The following is a 17,631-nucleotide window of genomic DNA, read 5'->3' on the forward strand; positions in this document are numbered from 1 at the left end:
AAAAAATTATATTATTAAAAAAATGAAAATATGGCACGCACCCGTATAAGATAAAACTGCATTTCGGGTTCTGGGGAGATTACAAATAGTTAAAAGCGGAAGGAACCATGGTCAAACAATGGGATACTGTTGATCTGGACCCCGAACCTGGGGACATTCTGTCAGTGTGGGATTTGGAAGTCATGGACCAGAACATCGAGAAGTATATTCGCCTAGCAGGAAGAGGCGTGGTTCGCGGGAGGGATGGAAATAGGGAAAAACATTAGGGCTATTGGAGGAAAACCTAGTTTTGTCTAAACTGGAGAGATGGGGAACTGAAAGGGAACCAGAAGGGAGGCAGGGAGATTTACTTCCAGTGATAGGCTACTCAGCGAGAGAAGTGGGCGTTTTCCAAGTAACCAGTTCTCTAGTCCACTTAAAGATTTTTACTCAGGAGGGTTAGAAGACATTTTAATCAGATGTGGGTTTATGGTACCAAAAGTGTTGAAATCCTTCCCTGTGGAAGATCTAAGACTAGCAGAAGCCGTAACAGGGATAGGTTTAGATACTATTGTCGCATGCAGAAGCCCTCTGCACTTGCGAAGAGGAGAAACTTTCAGCTAAGATGAGAGGCCACACTTGGAGTTTCCATGGTTAAATGGATGGGGGGCGACTCTGAGTGGACATCAGAAGACCTCTGAGGATGAGAGCGGTGAAATCTGTGACCAACAAGGGTTTTCTCTTGCTCCTCCCATATCGACGGAGCGGGAAGGGTTTACTCGGGAAGAGTGTTTTTCAAAAAAAGGGGAGATACCACATCTGGTGGGAGAGGAAGGACAAGCAGGGGAAAGAGGTCTAAACAGTCTTAGGAACATTTGGTTCGAGGGGCAGTCTGAGCCACTGCAGGTAGCAACTACCAATGCGGAGGAGAACTCACCAGGTTTTGGGGAAGGGGGAGGCACAGAAAGACAAGGGAAAAGTAGAAGAAAAATAAGCTAATAAGGAAAAAAGAGATAATCCCAAATCTAGTATTAGGATTTGATCTCCAGATCGACGAAGATATGGAGGCAACTGAGATAACCTTGGTCGGGAGGGCAAAGGGGAAAAAGTATTCAACAAACTACATTCAGGAATGGACAGTTAAATGTTGGCAGGAGGTGCCAGATAAATCCTATGAGGTATCGACCCTAGCTAGGGGTTGGTTCATGATCAAATTCTCTAAAAAGGAAGCAATGGAATGGGTGCTGGAAAGAAATTGGAGTTTTGGGAAAAGCCCAATCCTATTTAAAAGGTGGAACCCATTATTTGACGCTCAAAGGGAGAAGGTGGATGAAATCTCGGTATGGGTAAGACTTCCAGGACTTCCACCACAATTCTGGGTAGAATCGGTGTTTAGGGAAATCAGGAATAACCTGGGATGTTTTTTGGAAGCAAACATGTCATTTGTGCACACTGGTGATAAAGGACTTGCCATAATACTGGTAAGTCTAAACCCTAGGGAAGGGCTTGCAGAGGAAATCAACCTCAAGTACAAGGATTTCTCATACACTCAAATGATTGATTATGAACAACTATCATTCCGATGCCATCTGTGTCACAAATATGGACACCTTGCAAGAGAATGAGCCCTAGGTTTTAGAAGAAGAAGAAGGAACAGAAAATCTAGTGGAGGAGGAACATAGAAAGGGTAATCCTGAAGCAAAGGGGGAAAGGATGAAAGAGGACAAGATGCAGATGGATGCATATGATACAAAGGATATGCAGATTGAGGAGAGGCCCAGCCGAGATCAAGAGCTACAAGGGGAGACAGTTCGGGTAGAGACAATGGAGGGAGTAGGATTGATTTCTACAAATCAGCAAGAGAGTATGGTTCTGGAACCTATTCCTTCATTTAATACATCCTTGTTGTCTTTTCTCAATTCTATTTCAAAGCCTGGTCCTTCAAGGCTGCTGAATTCAGAAAATCTCCATGTTAAAAATGTAAATGAAACACTAGATAACATCATTACTTCTATCCCTGAGATTCTTCTGAATCGTAGTCCTGGGTCAAGTATTGAGACTAATAGTATGCCCTGTGCCCTTTTAGAGAAGCCCCATTATAACCTCAGGCCCGAGATAAGAAAATTATCCCTTGGGAAGCAGTGGGGGGTCTGGGGTTTCAACCAATTTCGATTGGTCCTCAAAAATCTAGAGGAAGGAAGACAAACATTTCAAAGGCTCAGTTAAGATCTAATATTGACATAGTTGAAGGGAAACAACTGTCCATTTCACGGGTGCTTAGAGTAGCGCAGAACCCCTCCCTCGACTCCAAATGATCATTATGTCCTTTAACTGCAGAGGGTTTTCTAGTACCCCAAAAAAACTGGCCCTAAAGGCACTTATAAATGCCTATAACCTAGATGTGCTTCTGTTGCAACAAATCCTAGGATTGGGTAAGGAGATTAGTAGAGCTTTACACAAAATGTTGTTTGGGTGGGCCTTCAGTCACTGGATGTAAGAGAAAATCAGGGGGATTGGCTACATGAGTGAAAGAAGGAAGGTTGAAGGTCCTTACCACCTAGGGTGTAGAATAGGCTTTGGGTGTAGAGGTATACTCACTGGAGCTCTGCAACAATCTCTTAATTCTAAACATATCTGGGCCCTGTCACAACAGGGTGGTTTACTGGAACAATTTGTTCTCAAAATCATTCATGGAGAATCTGAATTTGGTTATAGGTGGGATTTGAATTTCTCGTTGGTTCTATCAGAAACCTGGGGACCATAAGCACTTGTCGACCCTCTAACTGATTTCCTCTTGAAAAAGATTAGCTCTAGGAAATTGATGGACATCAACCTGATCAAGCCCAAGCCAACGTGGAGGAATAGGAGAATTGGGGAAGCAAGGGTGGCAAAGAGGCTAGATCATTTCCTCCTTAGAGAAGAAGTGGTGGCTAGGATTCTAGTCTTTAGACATTGGGTGGGGGAAGGAGGAGACTTTGACCATCTACCCATATTGCTAGAAATGAAAGGCCCTAACAAAAACTCTCTTTCCCTGTTTAAATTCAATCCATCTTGGCTAAAAGATGAATCCTAAAACAATATTTTCAAATCTTATTGGAGGTCAGGAGGAGATGATCAGGGTAGAGATCAATCATTTCCGGTCATGGAAAACCTGAAACAAATGAAAAAGGAAACTATTGAATGGGCCAAAATTAAGAAAGACAAAGAAGAAGTAGAATTAAAGTAGATAGGAGAGGAATTAGACTTGTTGGAGAGCCCGAAAGAGGACAGATATGAGACAGAAGTGAAGAGGGACAGGATAAAGTAGCTGGAATCCAATCGAAGAAATATTCTTACAATCAGGGAAGAGCAGTGGAGACTAAAAAGTAGAGCAATTTGGTTGACAGTCAGGGATGAAAATTCAAAATTCTTCCAGAATTATGCAAAAGGCCAGAAAAATATAAACACAATCTGGAGTTTAAAATCGGAGGAAGGAACCCAGGCCAAGTCTTTTGAGGAATTGTCCCTCCTTGGAAGGGACCACTTTAAAAAACTATACAAAGCCCTTACTGAGGTGTCTATCACTGAGGTGGTTAGGACGGCTCAAAACTTCCTAAGGTATATGGAGGAGTAGGATAATGAAATCATCATGGAGGAAGTGACAAAAGGGGAAGTGTTAGAAAATTATATATTACGGAGCAATGGAACACATAAAATATTGCAGAAATATAAACACAGAAAACGCACAAAACAAGAGAGACACAGATATACGTGGTTCACCCAGTTTGGGCTACGTCCACCCCGAACAGCCAGTCCTTCCTTTTTATTATCCAGCAAAATGAAGAGACACAACCTACAGCAAATCCGCTGTAATATCCTCTGTTTTCTCTCACAGTCTCACCTCTTTGTTTCTCGCTCACAGAATACACATCTATCTCACAGCCTCAAATACAATACCCTCATACAAAGAGAGGGGTTGCCTTCTAGGGCAGAAAACCCTAAACTAAACATAAGTTCTACCGTCAGATCATCCGCCTAATGAACGGCCCAGATTGACTAGAAATTACTATACTTTTACAAGGCAATTTTACAGCTGTTTTTAGCTTCGGGGGCACTGCCCCCAAAACCCCCCGCCAGGGGGGGGCTCCCAAAGGTCGCAGCCACCCCCCTGGACCCCCCCTGTAGCGAATATTTTACGGGTGGCGTTGCCGCCCCCATTTCGAACTGCGGTCCTATGTGGCGATACCTTTGAATATAGAAGATAATCAGGCTCCACACCCAACAATCTCCCACTTGGAGAGTGATTGTAGCAACTCCACCGCTGCTCCATTTGCTGGACAATGACTCCTCTTTGGACCTGGCTGTTTCTCATCTTCATCGTCATCCTTGAAGACCAACTGAAACTGAGCATATTCTCAGTTTCTCCCTGGTTACAACTTTTGTTAGCATATCTGCAGGATTCTGGCTAGTGTGTATCTTTTCCAGCTTCAACTCTCCATCTTCCAACACTGATCGTATGAAATGGTACTTGAGCTGTATGTGTTTAGTCCTGGAATGAAATGTTGAGTTCTTTGCAAGATGAATGGCACTTTGGCTATCACTGTATAACATGCCCATATCATGCTCCTTACCCAATTCACCCATAAACCTTTGTAACCAAATCATTTCTTTACTAGCCTCTGTAGCAGCAACATACTCTGCTTCTGTTGTTGAAAGTGCAACAACACTTTGGATTTTTGAAACCCAACTGACAGCTGTTCCTCCAACAGTAAATACATATCCTGTAGTTCTCCTCCTGTTATCTCTGTCACCTGCCATATCTGCATCAACATATCCTTGTAGGGAGATGTTTGAACCACCAAAGCATAATGCTTGATTTGTGGTTCCTTTCAAATATCTGAGAATCCATTTCACTGCCATCCAATGTTCCTTTCCTGGATTGTTCATGTACCTGCTTACAACTCCCACTGCATGTGCAATATCAGGCCTTGTGCAGACCATTGCATACATTAAGCTTCCAACTGCTGATGCATATGGAACTTTAGACATATAATCCATGTCTTCTTGGGTCTTTGGGCACATTTCCTTGCTAAGTTTGAAATGGCTAGCAAAAGGTGTACTAACTGGTTTTGCATTGTGCATGTTAAATCTTTTCAACACCTTTTGTATGTACTCATTCTGAGACAATGTTAATTTACGATTTTTCCTGTCTCTAGTTATTCTCATACCAAAGATTTGTTTCGCAGCTCCCAAATCCTTCATTGCAAATGAATTTGCCAATTTTCTTTTGAGCACATTTATTTCCTGCATGTTAGATCCTGCAACAAGCATGTCATCTACATAAAGTAACAATATAATATAGCTGCCATCATTTTGCTTTTTCAAATAAACACAATGATCAGAGTGACATCTAGTATAACCTTGTTCAGACATAAACTTGTCAAATTTTAGATACCACTGCCTTGGAGCCTGTTTTAAGCCATACAAGCTCTTCTTCAACCTGCACACTAGTTTCTCCTTCCCTTTCACCTCATATCCTTGTGGCTGCTGCATATATATCTCTTCCTCCAAATCCCCATGGAGAAAGGCTGTCTTTACATCTAACTGCTCAAGATGCAAATCTTCAGCTGCTACAAGACTTAAAATAGTTCTGATTGAAGTCATTTTAACAACAGGAGAAAATATTTCATCAAAATCAATACCTTTCCTTTGTGCAAACCCCTTCACCACAAGTCTAGCTTTATACCTCTGTTTTCCTCCATCTTCTTCCTTCAGCCTGTAAACCCATTTATTCTTCAATGTAGTTTTTCCTACAGGCAACCTGACTAAATCCCAAGTCTGGTTATGCATTAAGGAGTCCATCTCTTCTTCCATGGCTACCTCCCACTTCTTCTTGCTTTCAACCTGCATTGCTTCTTCATAACATTCGGGTTCACCGGAATCAGTCAACAGTAAATAATATAATGAAGGAGAGTATCGTTCAGGGGGTCTACCTATCCTGGTAGATCTTCTAACACCACTTTCAGGTGTTTGGGGTGCCTGTTGCTGTTGTGGTGGTTGCTGTTGTTGTGGTTGTTGATTATTATTATTTTCAGGCACCTTTACTTTTTCAGTGATTTCATCAAGAACTGCGTATTCCTTGTTTTCCTTTTCCTGTTTCTTTTCCTGCAACTGATTCTTATACAAGACCTTTTCATTGAATATTACATCTCTGCTCCTAATGATTTTGTGATTTTCGTAATCATATAAGCGATAACCAAAATCATTAACACCATATCCAATAAAGGTACATTTCTTTGACTTTGCCTCAAGCTTTTTTCTATTTTCTTTATCAATATGGACAAAGGCCTCACAACCAAAAGGCTTTAAAATAGAGTAGTTTACCTTTTTACCTGTCCATGCTTCCTCTGGAACATCACCATCCAAGGAACTTGAAGGCCCTCTGTTTATTAGATAAACAGCAGTATCTACAGCATCTGCCCAAAACTGTAAAGGCAATCCTGCATGCAATCTCATGCACCTTGCACGCTCCATGATTGTTCTGTTCATCCTTTCTAACACACCATTTTCTTGTGGTGTTCTTGGAACTGTCTTCTCTCTTCGAATTCCATGCTCTGAACAGTACCTATCAAACTCTTTGCTGCAATATTCACCTCCATTGTCTGATCTAAGACACTTCAATTTCTTTCCTGTCTCAATCTCAACCAAAGCTTTCCATTTCTTGAAAGTATCAAATACATCAGATTTATTCTTAATACAATAAATCCAAGTTTTTCTAGTTGCATCATCAATAAAAGTAACATAATAACGAGAGCCACCAAGAGATGATACCTGAGCAGGTCCCCATACGTCTGTATGCACAAGCTCTAATTTTTCGTTCTTCTTTTCTTTCCCAACTCTGAGAAATCTGACTCTCTTCTGTTTTCCATAAATGCAGTTCTCACAGAAGTCCAAATCAACATTCTTCAAACCCGGCAACAAATTCCTTGAGTGAAGAATCTTCATCCCCTTTTCACTCATGTGTCCGAGCCTATGATGCCATAATGCTGCATCTGCTCCTTTGGAAGTTAAAGCATTAACAGAGTTAGAAATACCATTGCATAAATACAATGTACCAACCTTTTCACCTTTTGCTATTACCAGGGCTCCTTTAGTGACCTTCCAAGCTTTATCTGTGAAAGTTGTCACACAACCTTCACCGCCTAACTACCCTGTTGAAATCAGATTTTTCTTTAGATCTGGAACATGCCTTACCTCCTTTAATAGCCATTGGTTTCCATTCTGCTGTTTTACAAGAACCTTACCCATTCCAACGATTTTACAGGGTTTATCATCACCTAGACGAACTTGTCCAAAATCTCCTTGAACATAGTCATGAAAGTATTTCTTATCAGGTGTGGCATGGAATGAAGCCCCTGAATCTACCACCCAGGAATCAGTAATATTTTCGAAAGAAAGAATCAAAGCATCTTGTAACACCTCACCTGTCACATTTGCTTCATGATTGTTTTCTTGCTGTGCATCTCCTTCTTTTCCCTTCCGAGATCTATAGTCTTTCTTTAGGTGTCCTTTCTTTCCACATTTCCAGCACACTATCCCCGATCTGGACTTGGATCTGCCTTTCCTTGATTTACTGCGATATCCTGAGCTCTTTCCTCTTTCCATTTTTCTTCCTCTAGACTCTGCACTCAAAGCATTTCCCGATGTCTCACCGGAGCTTTTCCGTCGCATTTCCTCGCTAAGGATAGCACCGACAACATCATCAAACTTTAAAGTACTAGATCCAGAAACGGAGTTACTAATGGCCATTACCAAACCATTCCAACTTTCTGGTAATGAGCACAAGAATAACAGAGCTCTAACTTCATCATCAAAGTTTACCCCTACAGAACTTAACTGACTTGTAACTGTATTAAAATCATTTAAATGATTTGCAACAGATCCACCTTCCGACATATTCATATTAAATAACCGTTTCATAAGAAATACCTTGTTTGAGGCCGAGGGTTTTTCATATAGTTTCGACAACGTCTGCATCAAACCCTCTGTCATGGTTTCCTTCGAAATGTTGAAGGCGACTGACGCAGTAAGGCACAACCGTATTGTTCCGAGTGCCTTTCTATCGAGAAGGTTCCATTCTTCGTCTTTCATACCCGTCGGCATCTTTGTTTTTCCGCCCAATGGTAGGTATAGATCTTTCTGATACAGATAATCTTCCATCTGCATCTTCCACAGCGAGAAGTTTTGGCCGTTAAATTTCTCGACCCTAAACTTACCATCTTCCGCCATTGCTCCCACTCGAACTAGGAACCCTTCTTTCCTGCAAGTTTATCAGCCAAATAGACCTTCGGCTCTGATACCAGTTGTTAGAAAATTATATATTATGGAGCAATGGAACACATAAAATATTGCAGAAATATAAACACAGAAAACGCACAAAACAAGAGAGACACAGATATACGTGGTTCACCCAGTTTGGGCTACGTCCACCCCGAACAGCCAGTCCTTCCTTTTTATTATCCAGCAAAATGAAGAGACACAACCTACAGCAAATCCGCTGTAATATCCTCTGTTTTCTCTCACAGTCTCACCTCTCTGTTTCTCGCTCATAGAATACACATCTATCTCACAGCCTCAAATACAATACCCTCATACAAAGAGAGGGGTTGCCTTCTAGGGCAAAAAACCCTAAACTAAACATAAGTTCTACCGTCAGATCATCCGCCTAATGAACGGCCCAGATTGACTAGAAATTACTATACTTTTACAAGGCAATTTTACAGCTGTTTTTAGCTTCGGGGGCACTGCCCTCGAAACCCCCCGCCAGGGGGGGGGCTCCCAAAGGTCGCAGCCGCCCCCCCTGGACCCCCCCTGTAGCGAATATTTTACGGGCGGCGTTGCCGCCCCCATTTTGAACTGGGGTCCTATGTGGCGATACCTTTGAATATAGAAGATAATCAGGCTCCACACCCAACAGGAAGTTGAAAGAATATTAAGGTTGATGCAGAAGGATAAGAGCCCAGATCCGGACAGATGGACAGTGGAGTTTTTTCAATATTTTTTTGAGTCTATTGGGAATGAACTTACATGGGTCATCAAAGAATCTAGGGTGAAAGGGTCGATTTTTGAACCTTTCAATGCAACCTTTATAGCCCTAATCCCGAAGAAGGAGGACTCATCGTCCTTTGAGGACTTCAGACCTATATCTTTGTGTACCTGCATTTACAAAATTATTACAAAAGTAATCGCAGTTAGATTGAAATTGATTCTCTCAAGGAACATTTCAAAAGAGAAATTTGGTTTCCTGGATGGAAGGCATATCCATGGAGTAGTGGGTGTGGCACAGGAGACTTTTCATAATGTAAAAAGAGTCAAAAGAAAGGTGCTATTGTCAAAATAGACCTATCCAAAGCATATGATCGAATCAGCCGGCTATACATTCGAATGCTATTGACTCACTTGGGGTTCACAAACTGGGTGATGGGATGTATGACAAATATTAGCTTTGTTGTTCTGATCAATGTAGTGGCCACATATTTCTTTCAGAGCGAGAGGGGCCTTCAGCAAGGATTCCCTCTCTCCTCATTACTCTTTCTCCTAGCAGTAGAGGGACTCGGTCAAATGATCCTTGAAGCAAGAAGAAGAGGTGATATAAAGGGAATAGAAGTGGTTGTAAACCTTCATATATCCCACTTGTCGTTTTTCGATGACATTATCCTCTTCAGTAATGGTAGCAGGAGTCAAACTTGGCATTTGAAATCTATCCTAGATATGTTTCTAAAAGCTATTGATATGTTTGATGCTCAATATTTACTTTTGTTTTTACCAAGTTTTACGCAGAACTTTAGAAACTTTTAATTTTTCTTAACACAGTTGTTAAGGAACTAAGGCTGGAAAATCTAGAACATCATGATATTTTGTTTAAAATAAATTGAATAATGTGTGATTAAGAAAACTGAATAGAAACAGTTACAATAACTCCTTGGACAGTTAAGAAACAGTTTCCATCCTCCTTCCCCAAAGGGGAGGGGAAGAGAAGTAGGGGGGCCTGCTCAAATTTTCCTAGAGCTGGGTAGGAAGAACCAGTGGGAAACATTACAATGGAAAACAGGCAAACTAGTGTGTGACTTGAGGCTGGACAATAGTCCTAAAGCCCAAGATACCAGGCTGTGTATGTCTAGTGACTGTCAGGAGTAGGAAGTGCTCGGAGGGGGACATTGGACGTAATTGCCAGGTCCATGGCTGGGTGGTGAGACCTTCCAGGAAAACAAAGAATATTTATGCAGTTCTAAAATCAATCAGACATAGATAAGTGACTCTTTTAGATTTAGTACTTAATTACTAGAAAGCATTGTTATAAGTTAGATTTTAAGCATGCTCTGAGAACGAAAATGAGGAAATATCTTTTATCTGTTAACAAAAATTATGGTATTTTGATTGAGGGAATAGTTGATATTATATGTTCCATAGAAGACTGTAGATACGTGATTTTGTTACGTTTACTCTATGCATGAACTATGTATTCCAAGAATCATAGAATATTTATTACTTTACTATTTAAATAATTATACAGAGAATATTTTGACAATGCTTGTAGGACACCTTTCTTTCTGAGATTCTCCAAAATAAGTAAATGTAGAAACAATTAGAGAACGACAACTAATTGGAAACCATATTCAATTCCATAATCTAGTGAGAAACTTCATTCATTATCACATAAACACAACAATCGAATTTTGGCACTATCACATAAACACAACATTCGAATTCTAGCGTTATCAATAAACTTTTTTTTTTTTTTTCAGAAGAGAAAATCAGCATAGATTATATTAAGAGAATATAACAATCATATTACATAGCAGAGAGCTCATCAAAATCTTGTGACTGATAACCAGAGTGATCTGACAGCAGATATCAAAAGCATCCCGAAAAAGAAGATCCTGATAGTCCGAGAGAACATACATATTTTGAGATCTTGAGTCAGATAAGCATATTCCTTGATACATAGAAAAGCTATCAGAGAGACTATCAGAAGAGAAAAACTTCTAACTCGCAGCAGTGAACAGATACATACAGTGGGACAAAAAGGTACTCAGAAATACACAGATCATCCTAAAAGATCGCGATTGGCCGATATGAGCGGCAGAATAGTGTCCAGGGCTATCCTGGAGTCTTTGAAGAGATGAGCGTTCCTCCATTTCCATAGGAGCCAGCAGGCAAGGACGAACAAGGTTTGCCAGGATGAGCGCTGTTCGCTCCACCAAATAAATCCTTCCTGAACAGAAGAGAAAACCTGGTAAGGGTTATCAATAAACTTAGTAAAGAAATTCAGTTCATAATGAATTTAATTCATAATCAAAGGGCAACCTTAATCTCAGTTAACCATCAGCGAAATTCTGAACATGAATTCAAAAATTGATAAAGCAGTTAAAGGAAAAATCTGAAAATATATATGTATATGAAATTATCAACAACCAGTTAGTATCCGGAACCGACTCTCCATCGGATCCCAAGGGACGGACCGAGACCGGACCAGCTTAATATTAATAAAATTCCAAACGACAATCTCAAGCCAGTACTGCCTCTAACCCAGAAATGAAACTAAGTATTCATAAACCCTCAATGTACAGTTGTTTATAAATACACATTGCAAGCATGGTAAATTGGGTGAATAACCAGATTCATTTAAACATTAATAAATTAAGTTGTAAATTATTGTAGCAGGGTTTGTAAAGTCTAATTGACTCATTTGGCGAGGGTTGCCCAAGCTCCACTCAAGGCCAGCAAAAACCCTTATTAATTTAAGGAGCAAACCCTAACTGCCTCCATCGAAAGACAAAACGATAATTCTCCCCATTCTCATCAATTGTGGTAAGGATTCAAGACACCAACCTGAGAACATTGAGGATGGAAACTTTGTTAGGAGAGCCTTCATAGCTCGCTCAAGAAAAAACATTAGTCGTAGAGTATACCTGCAAGACCAAATCAAGAGATTAGAGACTCAGCTTCCATAACTAACTTCAAAAGTAAGAAAATTTGATGGGGAAAAATAGTATGCCATCACCTCTTACCTGAAGAAGAATCATTCTAGTCAAGGAAGAGATGAGGCCTGAAATGTCAGGTGGTAGTTAATATTCCTTACAAATAAGTACGCAAATAGCTGAATGTTCAAGTTTCAGGACATGACCCTTACCTTGGAAGGGAGATGCTCCTATCACACTTGCGGTCCGACTGGAGGGAGCGACAACAACCATTGTAAACCTCCAAACGATAGCATCAACAACCACCAACAAAAAATATGGAAGACTGTAAACAGTTATAGGGCATGGGAAGAGAAGAACTTAATAAATTACCTGTGCGCTTGCCCAGCAATGACGGGATGCGGAATTTTGGTGCCATCAGGAAGATACACCATGAACTCGGAACTGTTCGCAGAATCGTCATAGCCCTGTTACTGAGTTCGACATAGTTGCAGAGCACAACACACAAAGAAAACCTCATGCAAATGAGAAATGAACAAGGTTGATAGGAAAAAGAGGGGTTAGGGTTATCAGCCATCAGCTGGATCGTCGGATTAACCCTCCGTAGATCCCACAGTGGAGCGACCTTCGGTATTAATGCTCTGGCCTTTTGGCAGAGAACCGGGCTGTCAAAATTAATGTTGTAATTTATAATTAAAAAATGATAAATTGAAAAGAAAGATTAGATGGACTTAATATTACACAAACTTTCCTTTAGTTTTATAATTCTAAGAGATAAATAAAAATATATAAAATATAAAGGTCACAACCTATAGATATTATCGATAAAGGTTACAAGGTCACAAGGGGTAGAGTGTACAAGAGTACACCATCGAATTTAGAAGGATGGTCATAATGCTCAATATCTCCCCAAATGACCCAGATGTACTCGTCAAGTATCTGGGGGCAGTCTACACATCCATCTACATAAGTAAGTGATATTGTTAAGGCCATATTGATAGACGAGGCTTATGTACAAGCATAGTACCCAAAGAACATAGGTCAGAAGAAAGGGTAGTCAAGTGGATCAAAGTAGAACAATACGCTTCTAAGGAGGAGAAGAAGAAGTAGAAAAGGGGGAAAGATAAAAAGATTTCAAACACAACACACCAATGCAAAGACTCAAGCAACATTACAAAGAAGAAGTGTTGGAAGTTGCATCTAGAGCTTAACTCGAAGAACAAAAGGAAAGATTTAAAGAATAAGTAACTCATGGACATTGATTCGAGTAGCTAGGTTGAAAGTAGCTCGAACATGGATAAGAAGATCATTTGTACATCAGTGTAGAAGGAATGATAGCCTTTAGCAATAGGAAGAGAATGAAAAGACTAGACTCTTTCGTATAAAAATAGAGATCAATAAGGCAAATATTGATGCTCTCTTTGACTAAGGATCATAAGAAAATCTCATTACAGTAAAGCAAGTCAATAAATTGGGCTTGGAAGTTCAATATCATTCAATCTGATATACATTGGGATGGGTAAATAAGGATATATAAATAAAAGCAACCAAACAATGCAAAATCAGATTTGCTATTAGCATTGATTTTATTGATGAAGTAGAACTAGATATAGTTCCCCATTGATTTATGTGGAGTGGTGATTGGAATCCCCTATATGTACACATGGGATGAAATATTCATGGAAAGAGCTAACCAATATTGCCTCATCAAGGATGGAAAATTCTTTACGATCAACATGCACAAGGGCAAATTCAAAATTTCGCTAGTAAGTGTCAACCAATCCAAGAAACTAATCAGTTCTAATAAGAAGTATGTTTTACTATTTTTAAGGGAAAACAAGTTTGTAGAAGAGTCTATGAGCGTAAATTCACCTCTGGAGGGGTGTACTAAGAAACAAAAACAACAAATGGAGGTGTTGTTATAGAAATACAAGGATGTCCTCAAGGATTCTAAAGGGCTATCACCTAAGAGGGAAGTGGAGCATGAGATATAGCTATTAACAAAATCCCCATTACCAAGCATTAGGTTATACAAGTAATTTGTTATAGAAGCAAGTAAGCTAAAGACTCCAATTGCAACAACTATTGGAATAGGGTGTCATTCAACCAAGTACCTCGCCATGTGGGTTGCCAGTGTGCCATGTGGGTTACCCATCATCAGTGTGACATGGACTAACCACCTCTCATGGATCGTTATCGTTAGTGATGCGATCGTTGACTAACACCTACGGGTTTTGGTCTAACGACAATCGTGATACCCAACAGGTCAGACCCTACCTTAAGAAAATTTCAATACTGTTTGCAATAATATGATCAACATGCAATTCAGATTTTTGTTATATATGGGTTGATGTCAAAAAGTCCTTCTATAACCATAACATGTGTGAAATGCCAAACTTACTAACAAATTTATACATCTCAAAGTGTTTGAAGGTTTTTGCCTTTATTTTATGTCGTATATGTTTCATAATGTTGGCATTTTTTCAATGTGTCCTTATAAAATGGGGGCAATGGAATTTCCATGAGTAATGTGAGCTTACTTTGTATTATATTACACATATGCAAAATGGTTAGGGTTATTAGGGTTGATATCATGATATTGATATGGTATGCGCCTTATGCAATCGAGGGTATTTTATATTAAAATTGTAGTTGGAAATACTTTAAGAACTTTGATTACAAAGTCTCTTAAATTGTCGAGCCATTCCATGAAGCTTGTATTATGCATGGTATACATTTCAAAGCATAATTAGAGATGTGACAGCGCAAAATGAGAGGTTGAAACTCTAGGAAGTAATGGTTGCAAAAATTAAATGTAATTCACCTATGATCAAATCCTTTGATATGAAGCAATCTTTCACATGTAGTATGCCTTAATAATGACAATGATCATCAGCATGTAATATGAGATGAGTATGTCCGTGTGGAGACCATTTGTTATGTAGGGTTTTGTGTATTGCTTTGTCACTCACCGGAAATTATTTTCTATGAATAAATCCATGCCACCTTGTCTTGTCTGTCTTATTTGTTTTGAATGCCATTCTCTCCATTCGAGACTACCATTTATGGCATATCCAGCCACCCCTCCTTTTTGACAGCACGATAAATGTTCCATTTAAGCACTATTCAATGACTATGCCGACTCACTATCCTATTTGTATGAATCTCCTTTTAGGTGGAATCTCCTTATTAACGAGAGCTACAGTGTCGCCTTTGCGAGGAAACTTATGGGCTCCGTGGTTGAAATTTTCCTAGTGACTCATTGATCTGACTCAACAAACCTTACAACTATATTCAATCCAACATTTATTCACCACGTTCTCAGAAAGTATTTGTATTGTTAGGATTTGTAGTTTTAGTTATTCGTTTGCAAACTCTTTGTAATTCCTATTGGAAGTCAAGGGAGAAAGACAAAGACTAGGCTACCTTGTAATTGCATACTAAGTTCACAGATATGTCAACAGTAAAGTACGGTTATTAATCAACTTATGGTTATATTGAGTTCTATACTCGTGGTAGTCGTTTATCTTCGTGTATTATTTAATTAGTTGCTCGACAATGTCATAGAGGTTCTCTGCAATCATTATTTTTCCTCCTTGTAACTTGAAACATACACGAAGACTCATTATTTTTATAATCTCTCACTTTGCATGACTTCACAGAGCCAATATTTATCTTCATGCAAGATAAAAAAAAGGTCTTTCGCAAGGTTGTGTCTTTCCCCATAATCTCTTTGTCGTTTTGCCGTGCACTCCCCAATGCAAGCCCTTAAGGCCAAAACCTCGGGCATAAAAGCACTGGGTATTTGTCATGTTCCCGGAATAGTTTCTACAATCTCGAAGCTTTTATAATCATTGGAGAGCTTGTTTTACGTGCTATGCTTCCAAAAATATATCATCCCTCTATGCACGGTTTTTTCACGCATAAGTCTCAGACTGCTCACGAGTTAAAATACTCGTATTTGTATTTAATCTACTTGTTTAGGGAATAGGGAAAATAGTCGTAATGGTTTGCAAAATTTTCATAATTGGCATGTGTCAACAGATATGTATTCAAAACTTGTGGTTTTGTTGGTTAAGTTGTGCAGTGGATTTAGGAATAATTAAAGGGCATTCTTCTAATCAAGTCTTTATGTAGGGGCTTCAATGAAGCTTGCAACAGCAACACAGCTGCTAGGCCTTGCTGAGTATTTTCTCTGCTTTTGCCACTTATTCTCTTTTACACGAACCCATACAAGAACCTACTCGGACATTTCACGCTCTGTCGACCTTCTTCGCAGCTTCCCTTGCCTTTTAACGATCTGGCGTCCCTTTTGCCCTTTGGCGAACCTCAAATGAGAACAACTTAAGCAGATACTACCTCAACAACTCATAATATGCACAAATACTCAAATGTGAAACAAAGAACGCTCTCGTATATTAATTCAGAAAATGGATTACAGAAGATTACAATCTGTTCTTTCTTGAGATTGAATGTATTCGCATTTATTAGACTTTTCTTCTCAAAATGAGATATGAAATTACAGACTCAACCTTCGAACATAAATACACACTTATAGATTGACCCTCTATTGATCTAGCCACTTTAGGTTCTTATCTGTGCGGGGCACAAAGATACGCATGCTTCTCAAATCACCTAAGACTTAGAGATCTTTCGTGATGCAAACAGATCAAACGAGCGTCCGCAGTTGCAAAGCAGGGAATTCTCTCGACTCCTAGACTCTCTAAATTCACACCAAACTCCAAATGTCTCGAATAGCCTTACCCCTTTCTTATATAGGAAAAGGAGGGGACAAACATCCGACCATCGGGCAAACAGACTGAGTATTTATTATTCTGTCAGTCAGGGAGATGTGGCTCAAAGCGCACCAAAAGTCGGAGAAGTGCTCCGAGTCCCCTGACTAAAGAATCTTTGTACTTATTCACATTGTGGAGGATTGTCGCAAATACCACGGAAGTCGTAAACTTTACATAGTGGATGCTTTTGAACAGTAAAGCCCACGAGAAAACTGGTCACACTCAGTTAGGTGACTAGACATCATAATTACAGTGTGGATGCTTTAAGGACAAACCCACGAGAACCATTTATGAAGTGGGGTCACAAAGGTGTAATCCCCGGAAAATGGAATCTAGGATGTCGGAGGCCATCCCATGCCTTGGTGTAAATTCTTCTAACTATCATGGGTTTATTCAAAATATATTGGTGTTTTATTTTGGTCATGACTAGCCATTCATCATGTCTAGCCATAAATTGGTGCAGGACTCCATGTTCAGGAAATTTTAGGAGGTCTTTTACATTTTTACATGGTTGATGGAAACATTCTACAATGTTCTTTTCAAAGTATACATCACAGTGCATATGGTAATAGGATTCATAGTAGACTGGGTCTATAGCTGTTTTGTTTACTCCATAGTCTTTCCACCAGTCTTGTAACCGTGCAACTTGTTGGTTTCTCTGCATACTCTAGGTAGATCCAAATTTGAGTTTAGTATAATGGGTTTCATCTTTCCCATCGACATTTAGAATGTCCCACCATAGCTTTTTGTATCCTGCAAAATTATAAATTGTGTCAGGAAAGATTAAGTTTGGATCATTTCTGGGCCAGAGTGCATCATTATTTTTGGTAATTGGCCAATGTGTATTCCTGGTTCTATTTATGCAGAAAAATCTATGATACATTTTTCTTCTATAT

General features: G+C 39.6%; 1 protein-coding gene and 1 long non-coding RNA gene across 2 annotated transcripts; one reads left to right on the forward strand and one right to left on the reverse strand.

Annotated features, from left to right (window-relative positions):
- The first annotated feature begins 1,040 nt into the window (after positions 1-1,040).
- On the forward strand, positions 1,041-1,604 carry LOC149145914 (uncharacterized). The gene has a single exon (XM_089452599.1). It carries the CDS (start codon positions 1,041-1,043, stop codon positions 1,602-1,604), a length of 564 nt encoding a protein of 187 aa, XP_089308725.1.
- A 9,781-nt stretch (positions 1,605-11,385) lies between these two features.
- LOC149145915 (uncharacterized) lies at positions 11,386-12,236 on the reverse strand. Its single transcript, XR_016264878.1, has 3 exons — positions 12,152-12,236; positions 12,030-12,067; positions 11,386-11,930 (listed from the first exon to the last, which is right to left on the reverse strand). It is a non-coding gene; the product is annotated as an uncharacterized LOC149145915 (long non-coding RNA).
- Positions 12,237-17,631: the final 5,395 nt, after the last annotated feature.

This window comes from Pinus tabuliformis, chromosome X (genome assembly GCF_031772625.1).
Source record: "Pinus tabuliformis cultivar Carrire ecotype Pingquan chromosome X, CPIR1, whole genome shotgun sequence".
Taxonomy (NCBI): Eukaryota; Viridiplantae; Streptophyta; class Pinopsida; order Pinales; family Pinaceae; genus Pinus; species Pinus tabuliformis.

Bases quoted from the DNA above. Each gene is read 5' to 3' on its own strand.
- LOC149145914 (XM_089452599.1), top strand. From the start codon at position 1,041: ATGGAGGCAACTGAGATAACCTTGGTCGGGAGGGCAAAGGGGAAAAAG.